At 44.1% G+C, this 19,697-nt stretch overlaps 1 protein-coding gene across 1 annotated transcript in view; it reads left to right on the forward strand.

Moving 5' to 3' along the window:
* The window catches only part of Pamr1 (peptidase domain containing associated with muscle regeneration 1), a 75,921-nt gene that overhangs the window by 22,475 nt on the left and 33,749 nt on the right, over positions 1–19,697 (forward strand). The window contains exons 2-4 of the mRNA XM_070032590.1: positions 2,741–2,917; positions 5,843–5,971; positions 19,349–19,463. Of these exons, the coding sequence (XP_069888691.1) occupies positions 2,741–2,917; positions 5,843–5,971; positions 19,349–19,463 (421 nt within the window). The remainder of the gene's footprint in view (positions 1–2,740; positions 2,918–5,842; positions 5,972–19,348; positions 19,464–19,697) is intronic.

Consider the following 19,697-nt stretch of genomic DNA (forward strand, 5'->3'; position numbering starts at 1 on the left):
AAGGTTCTCAAGATCTGAGGCTGAGAATAGATGGTGATAATTTTTTTTAACTGAGTCTATTTGGTGAATTATGAGCTGTCAGTTTTGTGTCAGAATCCTAAATTGGAGCTGGATGCTTTAGCCAGGCCTGTAATCCTAGCTGTTTGGGGAGGTAGTAAGCTGGAGGATCATGGATTGACATAAAAAGCTAGTGAGATCCCATCTTAATCAGTAAAATCATGGTGGTGGCACATGTCTCTCATTCCAACTATATGGGAGGTAAAGATCAAAGTCTGAGGTAGGGGCTGTTGCACAAAGGGAGGGAGGCAGGGTGAATAAATGCGGTCATCCTATCAGTATACACTATGTGGAAAATGAGCTATGTAACTTGTAGGCAGGGATAGGAGGGGTAAACGGGGAAAGCAAAGGAAGGAGTGACATTATTTTAAAAAGTACTCATTACCAGATTTATGAAATGATAGCCCCTCTGTACAATGTAACAACAGTAACATTATAGACTTTAAAAAAAAATCTGGTTCTGGGCAAAAATAGGAGACTCTACCTGAAAGATAACTGAAACAAAAAGAATTAGAGGCATGGTTCAAGTGACAAATGGTAGAACATTTGGGGTCCTGACTTCAAAAATCCTGTAATACAAATAAAATAAATAATTAATCAATAGAGATCCAGATTTAGGGGAGGAAAATAGACAAACTATATTGTTCCTAGTTTAGGGAAGGCTATATAAGGCACTCCAGTCTAGGGAAGGCTTCACCAAGCCTTGTCCAGATTTACTTCTGCTTGAATCATCTTCCTTGTACAAAACTTTTAGAAATAGAAAACCAGAAAAAAGCAAAGCAAAGAAAACCATCCAGTCTGTTTCCCTAGTCTGAGTTCCTCTGAACAGCCTCCGATTGATTCTTCTTATAGAATGCCAGCTGGCTTTCTTTTTACTTAAGGTATATGAAGAAGAAGGAGAAGGAGAAGGAGAGGAAGAGGAAAGAGGAGAAGAGGAGGAGGAGCAAAGAAGGAAAGAAAGAAAAAGGAAATGAAAGGAAAGGAAGAAGGAAGGAAGGAAGGAAGGAAGGAAGGAAGGAAGGAAGGAAGGAAGGAAGGAAGGAAGGAAGGAAGGAAGGAAGGAAGGGAAGAAAAACTCCTACCCATTAAGGAACACTTTTTAAAATTCTCATAGGAAAGAACATTCAATTGTACTTAGGAGCAGAGTGAAGTTAGAGTAAAAGTTCACCCTTGTGAAACATTGAAATTCTCTCAAACATACTAATAGTGGTACCTTTTGGTTTGGCTTTGAAGATGCTATGAAAGTGGCATGCTGCAAATGGAGGAGCCCAGCCTAGGAATCAGTGGCATAGGCTGTGCTGGGCCATCAGCGATGCCCTGAATAGCCTGGTCTAGAGCATGGTCTCCAGGCTGTGCTGATGGCACTCTTGACTGAGCTGCACAGCCTGAGATAGTTGTGCCATTGCATGCTTTCTCTTGGAGTTGTGCAGTGCTCAATCTGTGCACATATAAACAACAGCCTGATGTATTCCAGTAACAGTAGCTTAGCAGTAGAGCACTTGCCTAAGATGCACAAGGCCCTTTTCCCTACCTCCCGCATGACAAAGAAGAAGAAAAAAGAAAAAGAAACAAAAAGAAAAGAATAGAAAAAAACATCAGCACCAGGGAAATGTGCATTTGCTTATAAAATATATGCATGTTCCACTCTCAATCCATGTAAAACTATGTGTGTTTAAAGATAAAAGTACAGAGACTTGGGCACTGATGATTCATACCTGTAATCTAGCAACTCAGGAGCCAGAGTCTGAGGATGGTAGTTCAAAGCCAGCCCAGGCAGCCAAATTTGTGTGTGTGTGTGTGTGTGTGTGTGTGTGTGTGTGTGTGTGTGCGCGTGTGTGTGTGTGTGTGTGTGTGTGTGTGTGAGAGAGAGAGAGAGAGAGAGAAAGAGACAGACAGAGAGAGACAGAGAGACAGAGACAGAAACAGACACACAGAGAGACAGAGAGAGACAGAGAGTCAGAGACAGAGAGAGACACAGAGAGAGAGAGAGAGAGAGAGAGAGAGAGAGAGAGAGAGAGAGAGAGAGAGAGAGAGAGAGAGAGAGAGAGAGAGAGAGAGAGAGAGCGCTGGTCCTGAAGCTTGAACTCAGTGTCTGGGCTCTGTCCCTGAGTTTTTGTTTTTGTTTTTGTTATTTTTTGCTCAAGGCTAGCTCGCTACCATGTGAGCCACAGCTCCACTTCAGGCTTTTTGCTGATTAATTGGAGATAAGAATCTCGTGGACTTTCCTGCCTCAGCTGGCTTCAAACCTCAGATCCTCAGACCTCAGCTTCCTGAGTAACTAAGATTACAGGCATCTCTAACTAAATAGCAAAAAGCCAGAAGTAGAGGTGTGGCTCAAGTGGTAGAGTTTCTCCCTTAAGGGAATAAAGCTAGGCAACAGCATGAGTCCTTGAGTTCATGCCTGAGTCCTGGCCCCAAACAAATGAACAAACAAACCAAAAGCCACACACACAAAACTAAAGTGAATACCAGTTATAAAAACATTCCATCTCTGCTCCCATGTGTGGGTTGGAATAGCTCTGTGGAGATGCAGGCCTAGGAAGAATTTGTACAGAGTTTTTCTCTCCTTCAGCCTGGGCATCATTGTGTTCGTAGGGCAACATCTGTATCCTAAGAGTGATGTTGCAAAGTTTTCCATCTTCCTTCCTGCCAGCCGCTCCTCACGTGTCGGGTTCCATTTCAGAATACACAGTCATCAATGAAGCCTGCCCCGGAGCCGAGTGGAACATCATGTGTCGGGAATGTTGTGAATACGACCAGATTGAGTGTGTCTGCCCTGGAAAGAAGGAAGTGGTGGGCTACACCATCCCATGCTGCAGGAACGAGGACAATGAGTGTGACTCCTGCCTCATTCACCCCGGTGAGCCAGGGAGGGATGCCCCTGGGGTTTCTTCCATGTTATCCAATGTAATGGGTAGAAGTCGTCTGAATGCCTGAATTGTAGCAGCAGCCATCAGTGGCATGAATGTGACACAACTCAGTCCATTTTAACAGGTAGGAAAGGAATGAGAGGAGTTAGTACTTCTTGCAGTGTTAAAAGTTGTAAATCCGAGAAATCGTCTACTCATTTGTTTAACAAGCAGGCGGAGCAGCTCCCATGTCTGTTACTGGAACTACAGCGACATAAAAGAAAAAAAAATCTCAGCACTCCCAGAGCCTAAAGGCTGGTAGAGGAAAGTGCATCATAAAGTGCAGTGATAGGGATGCACAGGGTACCATGGCAACCCAGAGGGACTGGGGGTGAGGTAGAGGAAAGATCAGTGAAGACTTGTTAGAGGAGGTACAGGGCTGGCTAGAGAGAGAATCAACATGCTGGTGGGTGGAGGGGTCCCACCACCGGGCATAGCATAGAGAACTATGGCTAGAGAAAGCTTGAGCTTTCCACAACTTCAGTTGGCTCAGTCTGACAGAAGTGTGTAAATGGTGAAAGATGCAGAGAGAAGGAGACAGACAGACATGAGATTTAGAGACTACAATCTGAAGGAACCATCAGGGACCAGATCCAGAAGTGCTTTAGAGGTCATTTGGCATTTGTTGTCAATCTCATAGGTGGCTTTAATTCCAATCACAGGTGGTTTTAATTTCTGTCATGAGAGCGGATAATAATCGCTGCTGGTGGCAGTGGTTCAAGATGATCAAGGTCTGGGGACATGAATAGCAGGGGTGTCCAGGGGGACCTCCAGTATCATCTCACAGCACCCAAACCCTCAATGGACCAGTGTGGGTTCTAGGCAGTGAACCTCTCCACCTGGTTGTTTGACAACGTTGCTGTCTTTCCCATAGCCTTGTTCATCTTAGTCACCAGGATGGTGTTCTTCCCTCCCCCACACCTCTTTGTCATGAACCTAAGGACCTGAACGTGTATAACTGTGCTAAAAGAGAGTTTGCAGAGCCCTTAAGACCAGACTCAGGATGTATCCATCTCCCTAAGAGAGCCATTGTCTTTCTCTTGTAGAACACACACACACACACACACACACACACACACACACACACACACACACACACACACACACACACACACACACACACACTACGGGCCAATGCCAAGAAGCATGCTGTCTGCTCAAGAAAATGCTAGTTCGTCTTAAGCAGTTCATTAGCCATTAATTAATTTATGTATTCATCATTTACTTACTCAAAGAACATGCCAGCACTATATTAGTCCTAAGGATATAATATTGGTCAGGATGTAGCCTTTGATAGGGAAACAGGTACTAGGGCGCCAGTGGTTCATACTTATAATCCTACTTAGGAGGCTGAGATCTGAGGATCATGATTCAAAGGCAGCTCAGGGAAGGGAAAGTCCATGAGACTCTTATCTCCAATTAACCACCAGAAAACTAGCAGTGGAATTGTGGCTCAAAGTAGAGCTCTAGTTTTGAGCAAAAATAGCTCAGGGACTGTGCCCAGGTCATGAGTTCAAGCTCCACAACCTACAAAAAATGATCAAGCTAGTTGGGATAGAGATAAGCCAGGGGGAATTGTGGGGAAACCAGTATAACAATGACAGCCTTCTTTGCAGGAATTGACTATGTACCAGGTACTTTCCATTTGCTCATTTAACTTTTAAACACTCCTAAAATGTGGGATCCATTTTGATCCCAGTGTGACAAATGAAGGCAAGGAAACATGGAGATTGCAAACAATTGGCTCTAGCACACTCAGCTGGACACTGACAGAGACAGAGCTTAGCTCTCTATTCTGATAAATACCAAGGGACGATTCCTACCGGTTCTCCCTGTCCCCAGCCACTCAGGAGGCCATGTTTTGAAGTGATCTAGGCCTGAGCATTGCTTAACCCTAATGTGGCTTGTTGATGAGTGATTTGCGGATACCTTTCAGGCTAAGTCCCTTAGCAGGCATTGCCTACTGTATCCAATGGCCTAGCTTGGTGACAGATGTGTATCACAGAGATGACTTTTATATATATTTTTTATTGTACAAATACTATACAGAGGGGTTACAGTTACATGAGTATGGTAATGAGTACATTTCCTATCGAACATTGTTACCTCCTCCTTTGTTACAGAGATGACTATTTATAGTATTTGCTACGTTATTAATTTAAAAAGAATGTGCAGCATACAGTATAAGCCTAATATATGTGCATATATGCCTGTATGTACACACATGTATACACTTATGTATATTATTTCAGAGAAAGGATATTAGTAGAATTCTCTAGATAATTTTTTTCTGCTGAGATTTTGTTTTTGTTTTTTTTTTGCTCACCTGAATTTTCTCAATATTCTATAATAAATGGGAAATACATCTATAAAGAGAAAAATAAGAATACCTATTGACAGATTTTGCATTTTAGAAGCTATTTCATGTTACTTTAAAGCCTCAGGACTAAGGGTATGCCTGACTCAAGCTGTAGAGCACCAGCCTAGCGAGCTGGAAACCCAGAATTTAAACCTCAATACCACCAAAACAAAACAAATAAGAAACGAAAACAAACCCATCAACCATTAACTGGAAAGATGGTTTGGACCACTCTCCTATTCTCTGTTTCAGAATTCAGGAGAGTCTAGTATTGCCCTCGGGATGAGCAGTTTTTCTCAGGGTTTTGGCGTGTGTGTGTGTGTGTGTGTGTGTGTGTGTGTGTGTGTGTGTGTGTGTACGCGTGTGTGTGTGCGCGTGTACGCGTGTGTGTGTGCGCGTGTGTGTTGGGGGGGTGTGTCTAGAGGTTCTGCACAGTCATAGAACATTGGTCAGGTGTCCCAAAGACCACCAGAACTAGCAAGGAGGAGGACTAACATCCTTGTTGGAAATCTTTCAGGCTGTATGATCTTTGAAAACTGCAAGAGCTGCAGGAACGGCTCATGGGGGGGCACCCTGGATGACTTCTACGTGAAGGGCTTCTACTGTGCGGAGTGCAGAGTGGGCTGGTACGGCGGAGACTGCATGCGTAAGTAGGCCCCACACACGTGCTCCAGCCATCGCGGGCACACGCTATTTTGTAATGGAAGTTTACAACAGGCCAAACTCGATCTCACTGGAATCTGACTTTGGAAATGCTGGAGGCCAGGGGGCTTTCTAGGTAACAAAGATGTGTTTCCATCTGCTGAGTGTGGATTGTGGACAGCTGTTAGGTATTGCTGTTGCCAGAAGGCATCTCTCTCATTCTCTCTGCTCAGAGGTCTACCTACATGTCAGAAGCAGTGACATCGGCCAGCACAGAGATGGAGAAGACTTCAACAATGTCGCCTCAAGGGCATGTTAAATAGGAAATTCGTGTGTATACATTTTCTTGAATCCTGAATTACATTCCTGGAACCCCACAGCAAATTACCAGCATACCATTTGTCCCAGGAAGGGGATTCTGGAAAGTACTTGATCTCCAAGAATGACTTAATCGCTGTTAGAGTTCCCCCTCTGGATTCCAATAATTCTTGGAAAACAGAGTGGAAATTTAGCTTTTCTCTCTGTCTAAGATTCCCTTCTGTAGAGCCCTATTTGTCAGGGTTCCTTTTGAGAGCTCTGTTGACTCACAGTTATGTGATTTCAGGGGCTCTTTTAATATGCTTCCTATTAGAATCAGAAACAGGATGAATTAGCAGTCTGAGTAATATTTGGCAGGAGGGAGTGGGGGTTTGAACTCAGGACCTCATTCTTGCTATCAGCCCATTCTTGCATGGGCCTACCTCCAACTTCAAACCTTCAGATCTCCGCTTCTTGAGTAGTTGTTGGATCAGAGATGTGTTCTACCACACCACGAGTGTTGTTTGAGATGGGATCTTGTTAACTTTTTTTTTTTTGCATAAGCTAGCCTCAAGCTATGATCCTCCAGATCTCTTCCTCCCAAGGAGGATCATGGACGTGAGCCACTATGCCTGCCCCTTGAGGAATTTTACTTCTAGGAAATGGTGGTTTATGAAAATGGTGGTTTGAGTATCATTGGTATTCTCCACTTGATCTAACTTGTAGCAAAGTGTCACAAAATGTTTGGGTCCACATACTTCCACCATTCCCAGAGGAGAGCTTTGTCAGCACTTCAGGATGTACCCAAGAGATCTAGAATATGGTTAATTTTTAACATGCTGATCTCTTTCTGCTGTAATTTAAAACTCTGATGCCTCCAATTTAGATTGTTTCTAGGAAATTTAATTTTGTACTTGATAGATAGCTTCCAAGTAGTTGAGTAACAAGATTCAACCCTGGTCTTCTCATGAGATTATGTAGCAATAATGTTCAGAACATTTATCTTTGAATGACACGCACCTTGGTTTAAATAAATGATGGAATTTGCCTGTTACTACTATGTGGCTTTGGACAACTCACTTAGCATTAGTTCATAATGATGTGCTCCCTTTACAAAAGGAAAGCAGTGCTACCTATCTAACAGAGCTGATTTGAAGGATTCAATGAGATAAATGCATATGAAGCATTTAGTGCTGGTGCCCAACATGGCCTCACATTCCTGCCTCAGCCTCCCAAGTGCTGAGGTTACAGGCTTACAACACCACATTTAGCTCCCTTGCAGTCAATGACAATACTATTCTATCTCCTACCAACAAGTTCCCCTCTGATAGCTTAGTTTACTCTGGAAAGCAGGAAGAGAAATCTTTGTTGGGAGTATAGTGGATAAGGTTTCGGACAGCCATGAAAGGAGGAAGAAGAGGTGTCACTGAGTATACATCCAGGCATGTCCAGAGTAGCTAAGACCCAGCTGCTTCTGAAGCTCCTATGTTGGGAACAAAGGTAGGAGAGTTGTGTGAGGCTCTCCAGTAGCGTGGGCATTGAAGTGTAATACTAGCTGTTTGGTTGATCCAAGACTTAGCTAAGACATAGCTAACCAGAAACCAGAAAGAGCCCCACAAAAGAAGCCTTAAGACTAGAGGTCATAATGAGGAGGGAAAATTGGCTTAGTGGTAATAAAGCAGTGGATGGATGGTCAGAGAATAGAGCATCTAAGGGGATGCTTCTACATATGGTTGTGGTATAGCACATTCATGCTGGCCTGGATTGAGGTCCAGGCTGTGGTTGGGTTCAGGCAGAAGGGCATCAGGGCCTCCTCTTAGGGTGCTCACAGAAGCTCAGGTGGCCAAGCCAGACACAGAGGCATATTTGAGCCTTTGGCTCACATCACATCCACTCATATTCCCCTGGCGGAAAGAAGTGAAGCATCTTAGCTGCAATCAGTGAAAGGAAGTACAATCCATCTCATTGAGGAGGAGACAGCTGTTTCTTAAACAATAAATACTCTAGGCACTCCAGGTGAAAAAGAGGACATTTTGTCAATAGGAGAGAGGACCAGAATGTATATGTGCATTCTGAGCATGTGCCTTTCCTAAATTACCTACTGGTTGAGTCTTGGGTTGAGCCTTAGTGTGAGCTGGCCAAACTCAGAGTCTGATTGGTTAGACTGGTGATAGTGAACTGAGGCTATATGAAGGACAGAACTGTCTCAGGACCCCCAGTTTTCGCCACTAGGCAGATGTCTCCTGCCTTTATTCATTAGTCTACAGATACATTTTACAGATCACTGTGTGTGCTGAACATATAACAATAAAAAGACAGACATAGTCTTTGCCATGGTAGAACTTGCCATTTAGAGTACACACACACACACACACACACACACACACACACACACACACACACACACGAGGTTAAAGAAAACAAATGGGCTTAAGAATAACTTCCTATCTGATTCTTTTTCTGTATCTGTGAGGGTCCAATTGTGTTGATTGATTCCATTATGAAAGCCCAATTCTGTACAGTATGTCATCACAGCCTCTGGCATTCGTGGAGTTTTTCTTAGGGAACAAGTGACATCAAGAGCCCTCAAGAGGTGTGCAATCCATCAATGCAGCAAGGCTTCTTTGAAAGCCCCATTATGATGGTATTAGGTTCTTCTCACCTGCACTTCATATTCTTGGCACCACACCAATGTGCACAGAATTCATTAGAAGAAGTAATTCATTCCCTTATCTGTTGACTGGGCACTGTGCTACCCTCCTGTGTTAGAGGAGAACTGAATCATTGGGTGGCCCCCATCATGGCTGGGACACAGGGCAGGAGCCACACAGCAATGCAAGCATTTGCCCAGTAGATGGCGCCCAAACAATCCTTTCAGGCGCCTAGATTCAGAGGAAGGAGGCTGCTTTGCTGGTACCATCTGTTGACAGTTTGTATTTTTGCCACAGGAAGGGCCACAGGCAAGAGCTCCAAAGGGGCATAGTGATTCAACTCAAATTACAGAACATTCCACGTTGACATGGAGCAACACCTTAATTCGTTCAATGTCTTTGACCATGTCCAGATATTAACATTGAAGTTTAGTATTAATGCATAGTCTTAACATTTTGTATAGTATGAATGAATAGTCTCAAATGTTATTACATGATTGATTGATTCATAACTGCAGGAGATTGTCTGATCTAGGAGAACAGACAGAGTGCCCGAGGCCAGAGTTCTGAGAGGACCCATTCACACCTTCCTTCTAGGAAAAATGGTATCTTCAAGTATCCACATGAAGAGCTAGTGGTATTTCATTACTACAGGAAAGAACTCTTTCTCTCTTCCTGCTTTCAACTTCTTAATGTGAGATATTGTAGATCTACAAGTTGAAAGAACAGTATCTATTCCAATATTCTCTGCTTGGATCCACCAATTATTCCTGTTCTTCAGTATCTGGGTTTCTCTTTTCCCATACTGTGGATTTGTCAATTTTAATATTTTCTGCATTCCATCATGTTAGTATGAAATTTTCTCTTTGTTGTTCACATTGTCCCAGAGTTAGCCATTGAAGACCGTTCGATAAGCTTCTACGTCATTCTCTGAGCACACTCCCCCACACTCTCCCCTCCCATCCCTGTAGAAATGGGTTAAGCTCACTGTACTGCTTAGGTTCTGATCCTGAAAACAACAGTTCTCAGGGACTCTGGGCTCTTTTCAGTGGGGAAGGGTACTCAAGAACTGTGATCTAGGTCTTAGCTATTCAGCGTGATGGCATCTAAAGTCCAAACCAGAGCTCCCTTCAAAGCTTCCTAGACTGGGAAAGTTGAGTTCTTCAGTGGAACGACTCCATTGACCTCCAGTGCTCACTGACCCCCTGGAGTGGTGTTATTTAACTTATCTCTCAGGCTTTTCCTTGGTCTCCAAGACCAATGGAAGGGTCCAGAGCCACCCACGATGCTCCCAGCATCACCGTGACGCCAACTTTTCAGTCCCTGAAGGATACTGGAGACCTAAGAAGGTTAGGACATCAACCCAGATGAGAGGGGATTTATGGGGAGAGATTATGGGCCCTTAATACGTTTATCTTCTTAGTAATGGTTTGGACAGAGGTAGAGGAACAGAGGAAATGGCTGTAAGCCATGGCCCAAAATGTTTGAGGAGCTAGGATATCAGAGAAGATGATTTGTGTAGGCTGCTTCCGGAGCCATATCGAGAATGATTAAAAGCAGGTTTGAGAGGGGAGAAGGGAAGGAGGAAGTTGGTGGGGAAGAAGAACAAGGGAGGGAGGAGGAGGAAATGAAGGAGGGAGGGACAAAGGAGAGAGAAAGAGGAGGGGAGGGGAAGGAAAAGGAGAGGAAAGAAAGGGAGAGGAAAGGAGAGGAGACTCCTAGAATCAAGTTACTGAAAACTGGTTCATCTTGCCTTAGATTTTGTATCCTGAAATTTCAGGAAAATAATAGTGCTACCTTAGCCCAGATCCTGTCTTTTTGGTTGAGTTGATACGACCTAGTTTGTAGATGATGATGATGATGATGATGATGATGATGATGATGATGATGATGATGATGATGATGATGATGATGATGGTGGTGGTGGTGGTGATGATGATGATGATGATGAGCATACACTGGCCGCTTTGAGGAGGAACTAAGCAGTAGAGTGGTATACACTATGCTTTCTGGACCATGACTTCAATGGAATAGATAGACCAATTGGTATAGGAAAGAGGGACTTGAAAAGTACTTCGATTGGGCTGAGAGAAATGCCATTATCTGGTTTTATCATACCTTCAGTCAACCATGAGTTGAGCACCAACTCCATGCATGTAAAGCTGTGAGCAAGACAATGTCCTTGCTCTTACAGAATGGCCAAGGAGGACCACTAAGGGACAGTTCTGAAGTATCAGCCAGATTGAAGCTTTAGGGCAAGCCATGGAGTCCCTCCTGGGCCTCAAATTGTTTCTGATGAAGACCTGCCTGATCAAAAGCATGGCTTAGCCCTTACTATGAGCCAAGCATTGTGCTAAGCCCTTTCCTGTCATTTACTCATTTATTCACTGTTGCAGCCCTATGCAGAGCCATTTAATAGGCTAGGCCACTGATCATGGAGGTGAGGGTGCAGGCTGAGGAAGTCTCAGTCACACAGCTTACAAGGGGTAGAGCCAAAATGTGAATTCAGATGCCTGGTTCCCAGAGCATGTGTCTTAGCCTTCTCCACTGAGGTCAGAGGTTGTGAGCCCCACCCCCCCAACCCCACCACCCTGAGTACCCAGCATACAGTGAGTAGGATGATCTAAAACATGCAGCAGGTGCAAGCTTCCTTCCTGTCCAGGCCGGATGCATTGAAAAATACACATGGCTGATGCTAGTGGCTCACGCCTGTAACCCTAGTTACTCAGGAGGCTGAGATTTGAGGATCATAGTTAAAAGATGGCCAAGATCAGAAAGTCCATGAGACTCTTACTTCCAATTGATGTGCAAAAAGCTGGAAGTGGAGTTGTGGCTCAAGTGGTAAAGCTCTAACCTTGAGTAAAAATGCTAAGCTCTGTTAATACTTTGGGCGCTGCCAGGGCCTGACTATATTTCCCTTCTAATACAGGCCCATGAGCCTGGCAGCAGCAGGGTAGAACCTGAGCTATAGTCGGTGATTCTTAGGCCAAAATAGTCATTGTCTCCCAACCAGACATGACCCAAGCAAAATAATATCTATTGTCATTGGCTGAACATTTTTAGAGATCCTACCTAATGCTAAATGGTTTATATCTCAGACCTCAGTCCTTCAAACCGTGATGGCAAATTCTTCTGTTACTCTCATTTCCAAATGAGACACCTGGGCCCAGAAATAGTGAATTTATCTAGGGGGCACACAGTAGAGAATGGCTGTACTGAGATTCAGACCCAGCCTGGTTCCATGAATGAGTCACAGCCTGCCTCCTGAGTTATTTCTGAAGGAGAAAGGAAAAACAATGCCTCTCCCTGTGTCTGAATGAGGCTTTAAAAAATCACACCCTTAACCCGAAAGATTAAAAAAAACAAACATGGGCTGGGAAGGTGGCTCAGTGGTAGAGCGCTTGCCTTGCATCCCTGGGTTCGATTCCTCAGCACCACATAAGCAAAAAGAAAAAAGCCGGAAGTGGTGCTGTGGCTCAAGTGGTAGAGTGCTAGCCTTGAGCTGAAGAGCTGAGGGACAGCGCCCAGGCCTAGAGTTCAGGCCCCACAACTGGACCCCCCCAAGAAAAAACAAACAAAAACAAACATGAAGCCAAGACACTTTTCAGAAGTGTGCGTGTCTCTCTTCTGCCACCCTCCCTACCCCCAATGCCAGAGATGACAAGACTTTTGTGGGCATGTTCATGGGGGGCAGTGGTGTTGTTCATTTTTGCTGGGAACCACCCCACACTCTTTTTGGTTTAGAAATTGACGGGGAGTTCCTTGAGCTCTGCTGAAGCAGGGTCTATCCAGATAGCTATCCTGGCTTGGCCTATAGGAATGACAAGGATAAGGATGAGATGAGGATTTGAGAGTCCAGGGGATGGCCCACTCACTTCTCTCTCTCTCTCTCTCTCTCTCTCTCTCTCTCTCTCTCTCTCTCTCTCTCTCTCTCTCTCTCTCCACACACACACACACACACACACATACACACATACACACACACACGAACACACACATGTCCCTTCCTTTACAGCAACATGATTAGAGAGAATCCAAGCATGTCGTCTGGGCCCTCTGCCTGCTCTGGTCTTTCAGCTGCTTGGTTAGCCAGTGGCACTTCCTTGGCAATGATACTGGTGTGTTCACTGTTCTGCCTGACTCTGCATCCAGACCTATCAACTCTCAAAGGAGAGCTAAAGGGATCCCTTGATAGGAAGAAATGGAGCTCCCTTCTCCGCTTCTCCTTTTTGCCTACTATCTTTTGCTCCAAGCTTGTTTCCAAGAAGGGGCCTCTTTGTCTCTGATTGGTTAGAGGTTGTACCCTATCTTGGGGCTGTGCTGCCCTTCCCTTCAGAAGTGAGAAAAAATAGCGCTGAGAGTGGAGACCTTGCATGGTTTGGAATCCGGGCACCTTCCTTAGAATAGCCTGTGGCCTGCCTGAGACAGGGGCCCGCGACTTCACCTCGTTTGGCCAGTGCTGGAGTGGGACTCTCAGGAGACCAGAACAGGAAGGACACCAGGTCCTCTTAGATCGGAGGAGGAGCCCACGACCCTGGCATTCTGATTCCAGCTTCTATTTGGAGGAAAAGAACCCAAAGCAGGCTGGCAGCACTGACTGCTGGTTCTAACTTAGGGTTGCCAGCAGGAGGCTTGTGGGGGATGCTGGAGGCTGGGAGGCTGCTGGTCTCTGCCAGTCTCTGGGGTTACACAGGAAGCCTTCTTCTTCTTTGTATTATTATTTTTTTTAATCTCACACCCAACAGTAGCACTTCCGTAGCCCTGTAGCAGATGCACACATGTGGGCGATGAAGTGTGAGGTGTGCAGGAAGAAGGAATATGTGTTTCCAGGGGAGGGAGGTGTGGGGGAAGATTTTATATATCGCTCACAGAAAGGGGAAGACAAATTCTGTAGCTTCATCGTGGAGGAGGAAGGGCTGGATCAAGGAACCGCTAGGAGCGTTTAATATAGCGCCCAAGAGCCAGCAACTGGGATTCAACAGATCTGGCATTCACTCTGCTACCACCCCAGGGCAGCAGTCACTTACTGAGTTTTCTGTTGTGTATTTTCCAGGTACCTTGTGTCTGAAGCCTCACAAATTGTGTGGAAGTCAATGTTACCTCCTTTATCACGCAGTCAGGTTAACTGGGAGGGGAAGTAACTTGTCCAAGACTGCCTGTGAGGATAAAGCCAGATTTCAAGAGACTCTGAGTTTTTTTTTTTGTTTATTATTCTTATTCTTATTATTTTGTTTAGTTTTTTTTGTCAGTCATGGGGCTTGAACTCTGGCCCTGGGTGCTGTTTCTCAGCTCTTCAGCTCAAGGTGAGCACTCTACCACTTGAGCCACAATGCCACTTCTGGTTTTCTGGTGGTTAATTGGAGATAAGAGTCTCACAGACTTTCCTTCCCGGGCTGGCTTTGAACCGTGATCCTCAGATCTTAGCCTCCTGAGTAGCTAGGATTACAGGCGTGAGCCACCGGTGGTGCCTGGCTCTGTGAAGTTTTTAACCTAGATCTTGCAGTGAGGACAGTGATTTTGTAACCTTTGACCCAGGCAGCTGAGCTTGGGGAAGTCACCTCCTTCCTCCTTCCTCAGTGTTCTGCATCTGGAAAATAGGGACACAAATGACATATCTCTAGATTTCACGTGAGGATTGAATGAAATAAACTCTGTAAGCCTTTAAGCTAAAGTGCCTGGTTTATCATATTACCATCATTCATTCACCCACTTACCAAATAGTTATTGAAGACCTATTAGATGCCAGGCTACACTCTAGGTATTTAAGCTAGAAAATTCTCAGCTCTACCAAAAAGGGGTAAGAAAAATGTTCATGATGACAGCTGAATCCCTAAAGGATGGAGATAAGAAAGAAGATGAGCTTTTGAAGTTAAGGGTAAGACAAATTTCAAGCCTAGTGTGGGGCCCAGAATGACATCTGGCATGGATGGAACAGAAAGAGCAAAGCAGGTGGCTGGGATCAAGACTGGGCTGAGGGTCTGTCTGGGTAGCCAGGGGGCAGGGCTGTGATGTATGGGGAAGATGCTCATACCTAAGACAGCCTCTGGAGCTTGAATCAAGAAATACTGTGACATTTATTTAGTTAAGGTGAATAAATAAACACAGGGTTAACCACTATGTGGAAAAAAAGAATGCTAGGTTTCGAGGGGAGACATAGGAGACCAGGGGCATGGTAGATTTACAAGGAGGGATGTTGGGCAAGAGCTGCAGAGAGAGAACAGAAAAAGAGAGAGAGGAGAAAGGGAGAGAGAGAGAGAGAGAGAGAGAGAGAGAGAGAGAGAGAGAGAGAGAGAGAGAGAGAGAGAGAGAGAGAAATAGTGAAGCTATTTGAGTGTGGAGCAGCATAGCAGTAATTCAGCTCACACTAAAGGGTTGTTTTGCACAACCTAACAGTAGTTTTGCAAAAAAGTTCTAAGCCTTGGGCCATACAGCTTGCCAGCTATTTTCCTGACAATATTTCCACCATCATCTTGTCATGAGGGCAGTGTGTATAGATATTAATATTTTTCTTTTTAGCTATGGGAGGATTTTATGCTTTTCAGAGGGCTTCTGGAATATAACTGCATATCTAGGTTTATGATGTTGGTCTTGATTTCTGTGCAGAATGCTGAGAGGATAAACATTTTTTCTTTAAGTATGTAGAGAGCAAATCTTTTTATTTCCAAAGGCCCTAGTGTCTCTTGTCACACAAGACATTAGAGATTCATCACAAGAGACTCTGCTGATATGGAGCAAAAGTAACAACCAATATATAAATGAATGGGCATGGTTATGTTCTGGACAAAATTTTTTTTTGTCGGTTGTGGGACTTGAACTCAGGGCCTGGATGCTATCCCTGAGCTCTTTTTTATTGTTCTTTTTCTTATTGTAAAGGTGATGTACAGAGGGGTTACAGTTATATAAAGGTAAAATTTAAGAGTAAAATTCTTTTTGAACAGTGTTACCCTCTTTCTCATTTTCTCCCACTTCCTCCCCCAACTCCCCTCCCCCTGAAGTTGTACAGTTCATTTCCAACATAGTGTCTAGTGAGTATCACTGTTGCATTGGTTCATCCTTTGTCCAGCCATTTCTGTGATTCCCTCTCTCTTCTGCAAATCAGATAAACTTATATACAAGACAAGGGTACAGAAATTTAAAAAAAAAAACAGTGACAACAGGGCATATGCCAAATGGGAAAAATAGAAAGAGAAAAAAATAACTGCAAACAGCACATTATAAAAACCTCTTTTCCATTTCTTGGAATTAATTTTTTTTTGTCGGTCATGGGGCTTGAACTCTGGGCCTGAGTGCTGTCCCTCAGTTCTTCAGCTCAAGGCTAGCACCCTACCACTTGAGCCATAGCACCACTTCTGGTTTTCTGAGTGGTTTACTGGAGATAAGAGTCTCATGGACTTTTTCTGCCCGGGCTGGCTTTGAACTGTGATCCCCATATCTCAGCCTCCTGAGTAGCTAGGATTATAGGCATGAGCCACCAGTGACTGGCAAAACTTTTAAAAAAAGTTTTCTTAGAGTTAATTTTATAAGATCATATGCACCTAGATATTGAGCTATTGTGATCCTCTGCTAAGGATATCATAGACATATTCTGGTTATTACTGACAACATTGAGATTCCACCTCACCCTGGTTACAATGGCCATTATCAAGAAAACTAAAAATAACAGATGTTGGTGAGGATGTGGCCAAAAGGGAATGCTACTACACTGTTGGTGGAATGTCCAACCACTCTGAAAAACAGTATGGAGGCTCCTCAAAAGACTAAGCATAGAGGTCCTCTATGACCCAGTAATCCCACTTCTGAGCATTTATCTAATTGACTGCAATCAAGACCACACTAAGCCTACCAGCACAACCATGTTCATTACAGCATTATTTTCCAGAGCTAAGATATGGAACCAACTCAGATGCTCTTCAGTAGATGAAGATCAAAAAATGTAGTATGTATACACAATGGAATTCTATGCTTCCATCAGAAAAAATGACATTGCCCCATTTGTAAGGAAATAGAAAGCTTGGAAAAAGTTATATTAAGCAGAGCAAGCCAGACCCAAAGAAACACAGTCTGGTTTCCCTCATTTGTCCCTGAGCTCTTTTACTCAAGGCCTAGCACTCTACTACTTTGAGCCACAGTGCGACTTCCAGTTTTTGAGTGGTTAATTGGAGATGAGTCTCATGGGGACATTTCTAACCAGGCTGGCTTTAAACAGCCATCCTCAGATCTCAGCCTCCTGAGTAGCTAGGATTACAGGCATAAGCCACCAGTGACTGGCAAAATTTTTTTTTTAATTTTCTTTTTTGGGTCCGGTTGTGGGGCCTGAACTCTGGGCCTGGGCGCTGTCTCTCAGCTCTTCAGCTCAAGGCTAGCACTCTACCACTTGAGCCACAGCACCACTTCCTGCTTTTTTCTTTTTGCTTATGTGGTGCTGAGGAATCAAACCCAGGGCCTCAGGCATGCAAGGCAAGCACTCTACCACTGAGCCACCTTCCCAGCCCGGCAAAACTTTTTTTTTAAGATAGAATTTACTCTATTATCCAAGCTGGCCATGATCTTCTGTATCCTTGGTTGATGTGCTACCACCCCCAGCCCAACAAAATTTTTCAACAAAAACAGGCAGTAGGTACTATGTGCCTACCCAGGAGGTGAATGCTATTTATTTACATGATCCGAATAGCTTTTTCTCTATAATTGAGATATTTTCCTCACATTCTCACCTAGGTAAATATAGAGTGCCCATAGAGTGTCTCTTGACTCTAGAAAATACAATCTAAGTCACCAGCTTTTGCTAGTATGTTTTTTTCTTTTCTTTTTTTTTTTCTTTTTGTCGGTCATGGGGCCTGAACTCTGGGCCTGGGTGCTGTCCCTCAGCTCTTCAGCTCAAGGCTAGCACTCCACCGCTTGAGCCCCGATGCCACTTCTGTTTGTTTTTTTTTCTGATTATGTGGTGCTGAGGAATCGAACCCTGGGCCTCATGCATGCAAGGTACCTTCCCAGCCCCTCTCTAGTGTTTTTTAAAGCTTAGGAATTCCTTTGGATATAACTCAAAAGAATCTGAGGATGGAGGGCTTAGAATCTCTGTGATCCAAGTTTTCCACGATTATTTTTCAATAGAGGTCTTTAAAGAATTTGACGACAAAGAACAATGTTTTTGCTTTCATGCAATTGTTTCTAACATATTTATAAGATGATTTCTTTGTTGCTTTGTATGTCCCTCCCCCACAGTATAACCCCTGCTTTCACTGTATTTGATGTTGGTATAATTTGTGGAGGGGAAGGGCAAAAACAAATTGTTTAAATAGGGATACAGGTGGACCCATTGCAACAATGAGACGTACAAATTGTTATGTTGAAAAAACGAACTTTACAATTTTGGCAGGGGAGGGAAGGGAGGACAGGGGGAGGAAGGGAGTTGGGAAGGGATAGGAAGGGGAAACAAAGGAGGAGGCAACAAGCATGATAAGAAATGTACTCATTATCTTGTCCATGTAATTGTAACAATAAAAAAAAAGAAAAAGTCGGAAAACTATCCAGCGAGTGTAGTTGGTGGGAGAGCATTTCTTTCTCCCTTCTAGTGTCATGTGTTAAAGAGGGATTTGTTGCCGGGTGCCAGTGGCTCATGCCTGTAATCCTAGCTATTCAGGAGGCTGAGATCTCAGGATCACGGTTCAAAGCCAGCCTGGGCATCAAAATCTGTGAGACTCTTATCTCCAATAAACCACCAGAAAATGAGAAGTGGTGCTGTGGCTCAAGTGGAAGAGCTCTAGCCTTGAGCTGAAGAGCTGAGGGACAGCGCCCAGGCCCAGAGTTCAAGCCCCACGACCAACCAAAAAAAAAGAAAGAAAGAAAAGGAAGAAAGAAAGAAAGAAAGAAAGAAAGAAAGAAAGAAAGAAAGAAAGAAAGAAAGAAAGAAAGAAAGAAAGAAAGGAAAAAGTAAAAAAGAGGGATTTGTTATATGATGGGTCACAGAACAAATATATCATGGGTCACAGAAAAGATGAGTGCATTTTCTAAGTAGATGGGAGAATAGAGGAATCCTGTGAGGGGCGTCTGTTTTCAGAGCTTTTTTTAAATGAAGGCTGTCTGTGGGGTCTTGGAGAGATTGGGTGACAGATTTCTTAGGTTTGAAGCTATTCCTCCTCCCTGGGACTAGACAAGTTATTTAGTCATGTCTTTGATTTCCTGTTTTTCCCAGAAGGAAAACAGGGATGATACATACCACCCCTTCCCGAGCTATTGGGTGACGGAAATGAATGCATTTATGCAAATTACCTAGCACCTTGCCAGGTGCTTGAGAAAGATACATTTCCTTCTCCTTTTCCTCCTTTGTTCTGTTCTCAGGGACATGGTATGAGTTCCAAGGATCTTGGGAGACTTTCTCTTGTGTGTCTTTTGTGTTGACCCTGCTTCTCCAGGTCCCATCTTTCTTCTCTTCACAGGATGTGGCCAGGTGCTTCGAGCCTCCAAGGGTCAGATTATGTTGGAGAGCTACCCCTTAAATGCTCATTGTGAATGGACCATTCATGCCAAGCCTGGCTTTATCATCCAGCTAAGGTAAGGGGCTGGGGTCAGGTTATAAGGACTTCCATGATGAGTTGGGAAGGGCGGTGGTCCTGGTTCCGGATGAGCCAAGGTGAATCACAAACACTCAGTTCCTCCCTCTCCTGGAAAACACTGCTCTTTTTTCCTCTTCTGAGGAATAGAGTGGTTCCATTAACCCCTAGGGTTTCTAGGGACATTGTCCTTTTCCAAGAATAGAGGTGCTTGAAGTTTCTGATCCACCAGTGG

The sequence above is a fragment of the Dipodomys merriami genome, unplaced genomic scaffold (genome assembly GCF_024711535.1).
Source record: "Dipodomys merriami isolate MVZ:Mamm:240054 unplaced genomic scaffold, mDipMer1.0.p SCAF_21, whole genome shotgun sequence".
Lineage (NCBI taxonomy): Eukaryota > Metazoa > Chordata > Mammalia > Rodentia > Heteromyidae > Dipodomys > Dipodomys merriami.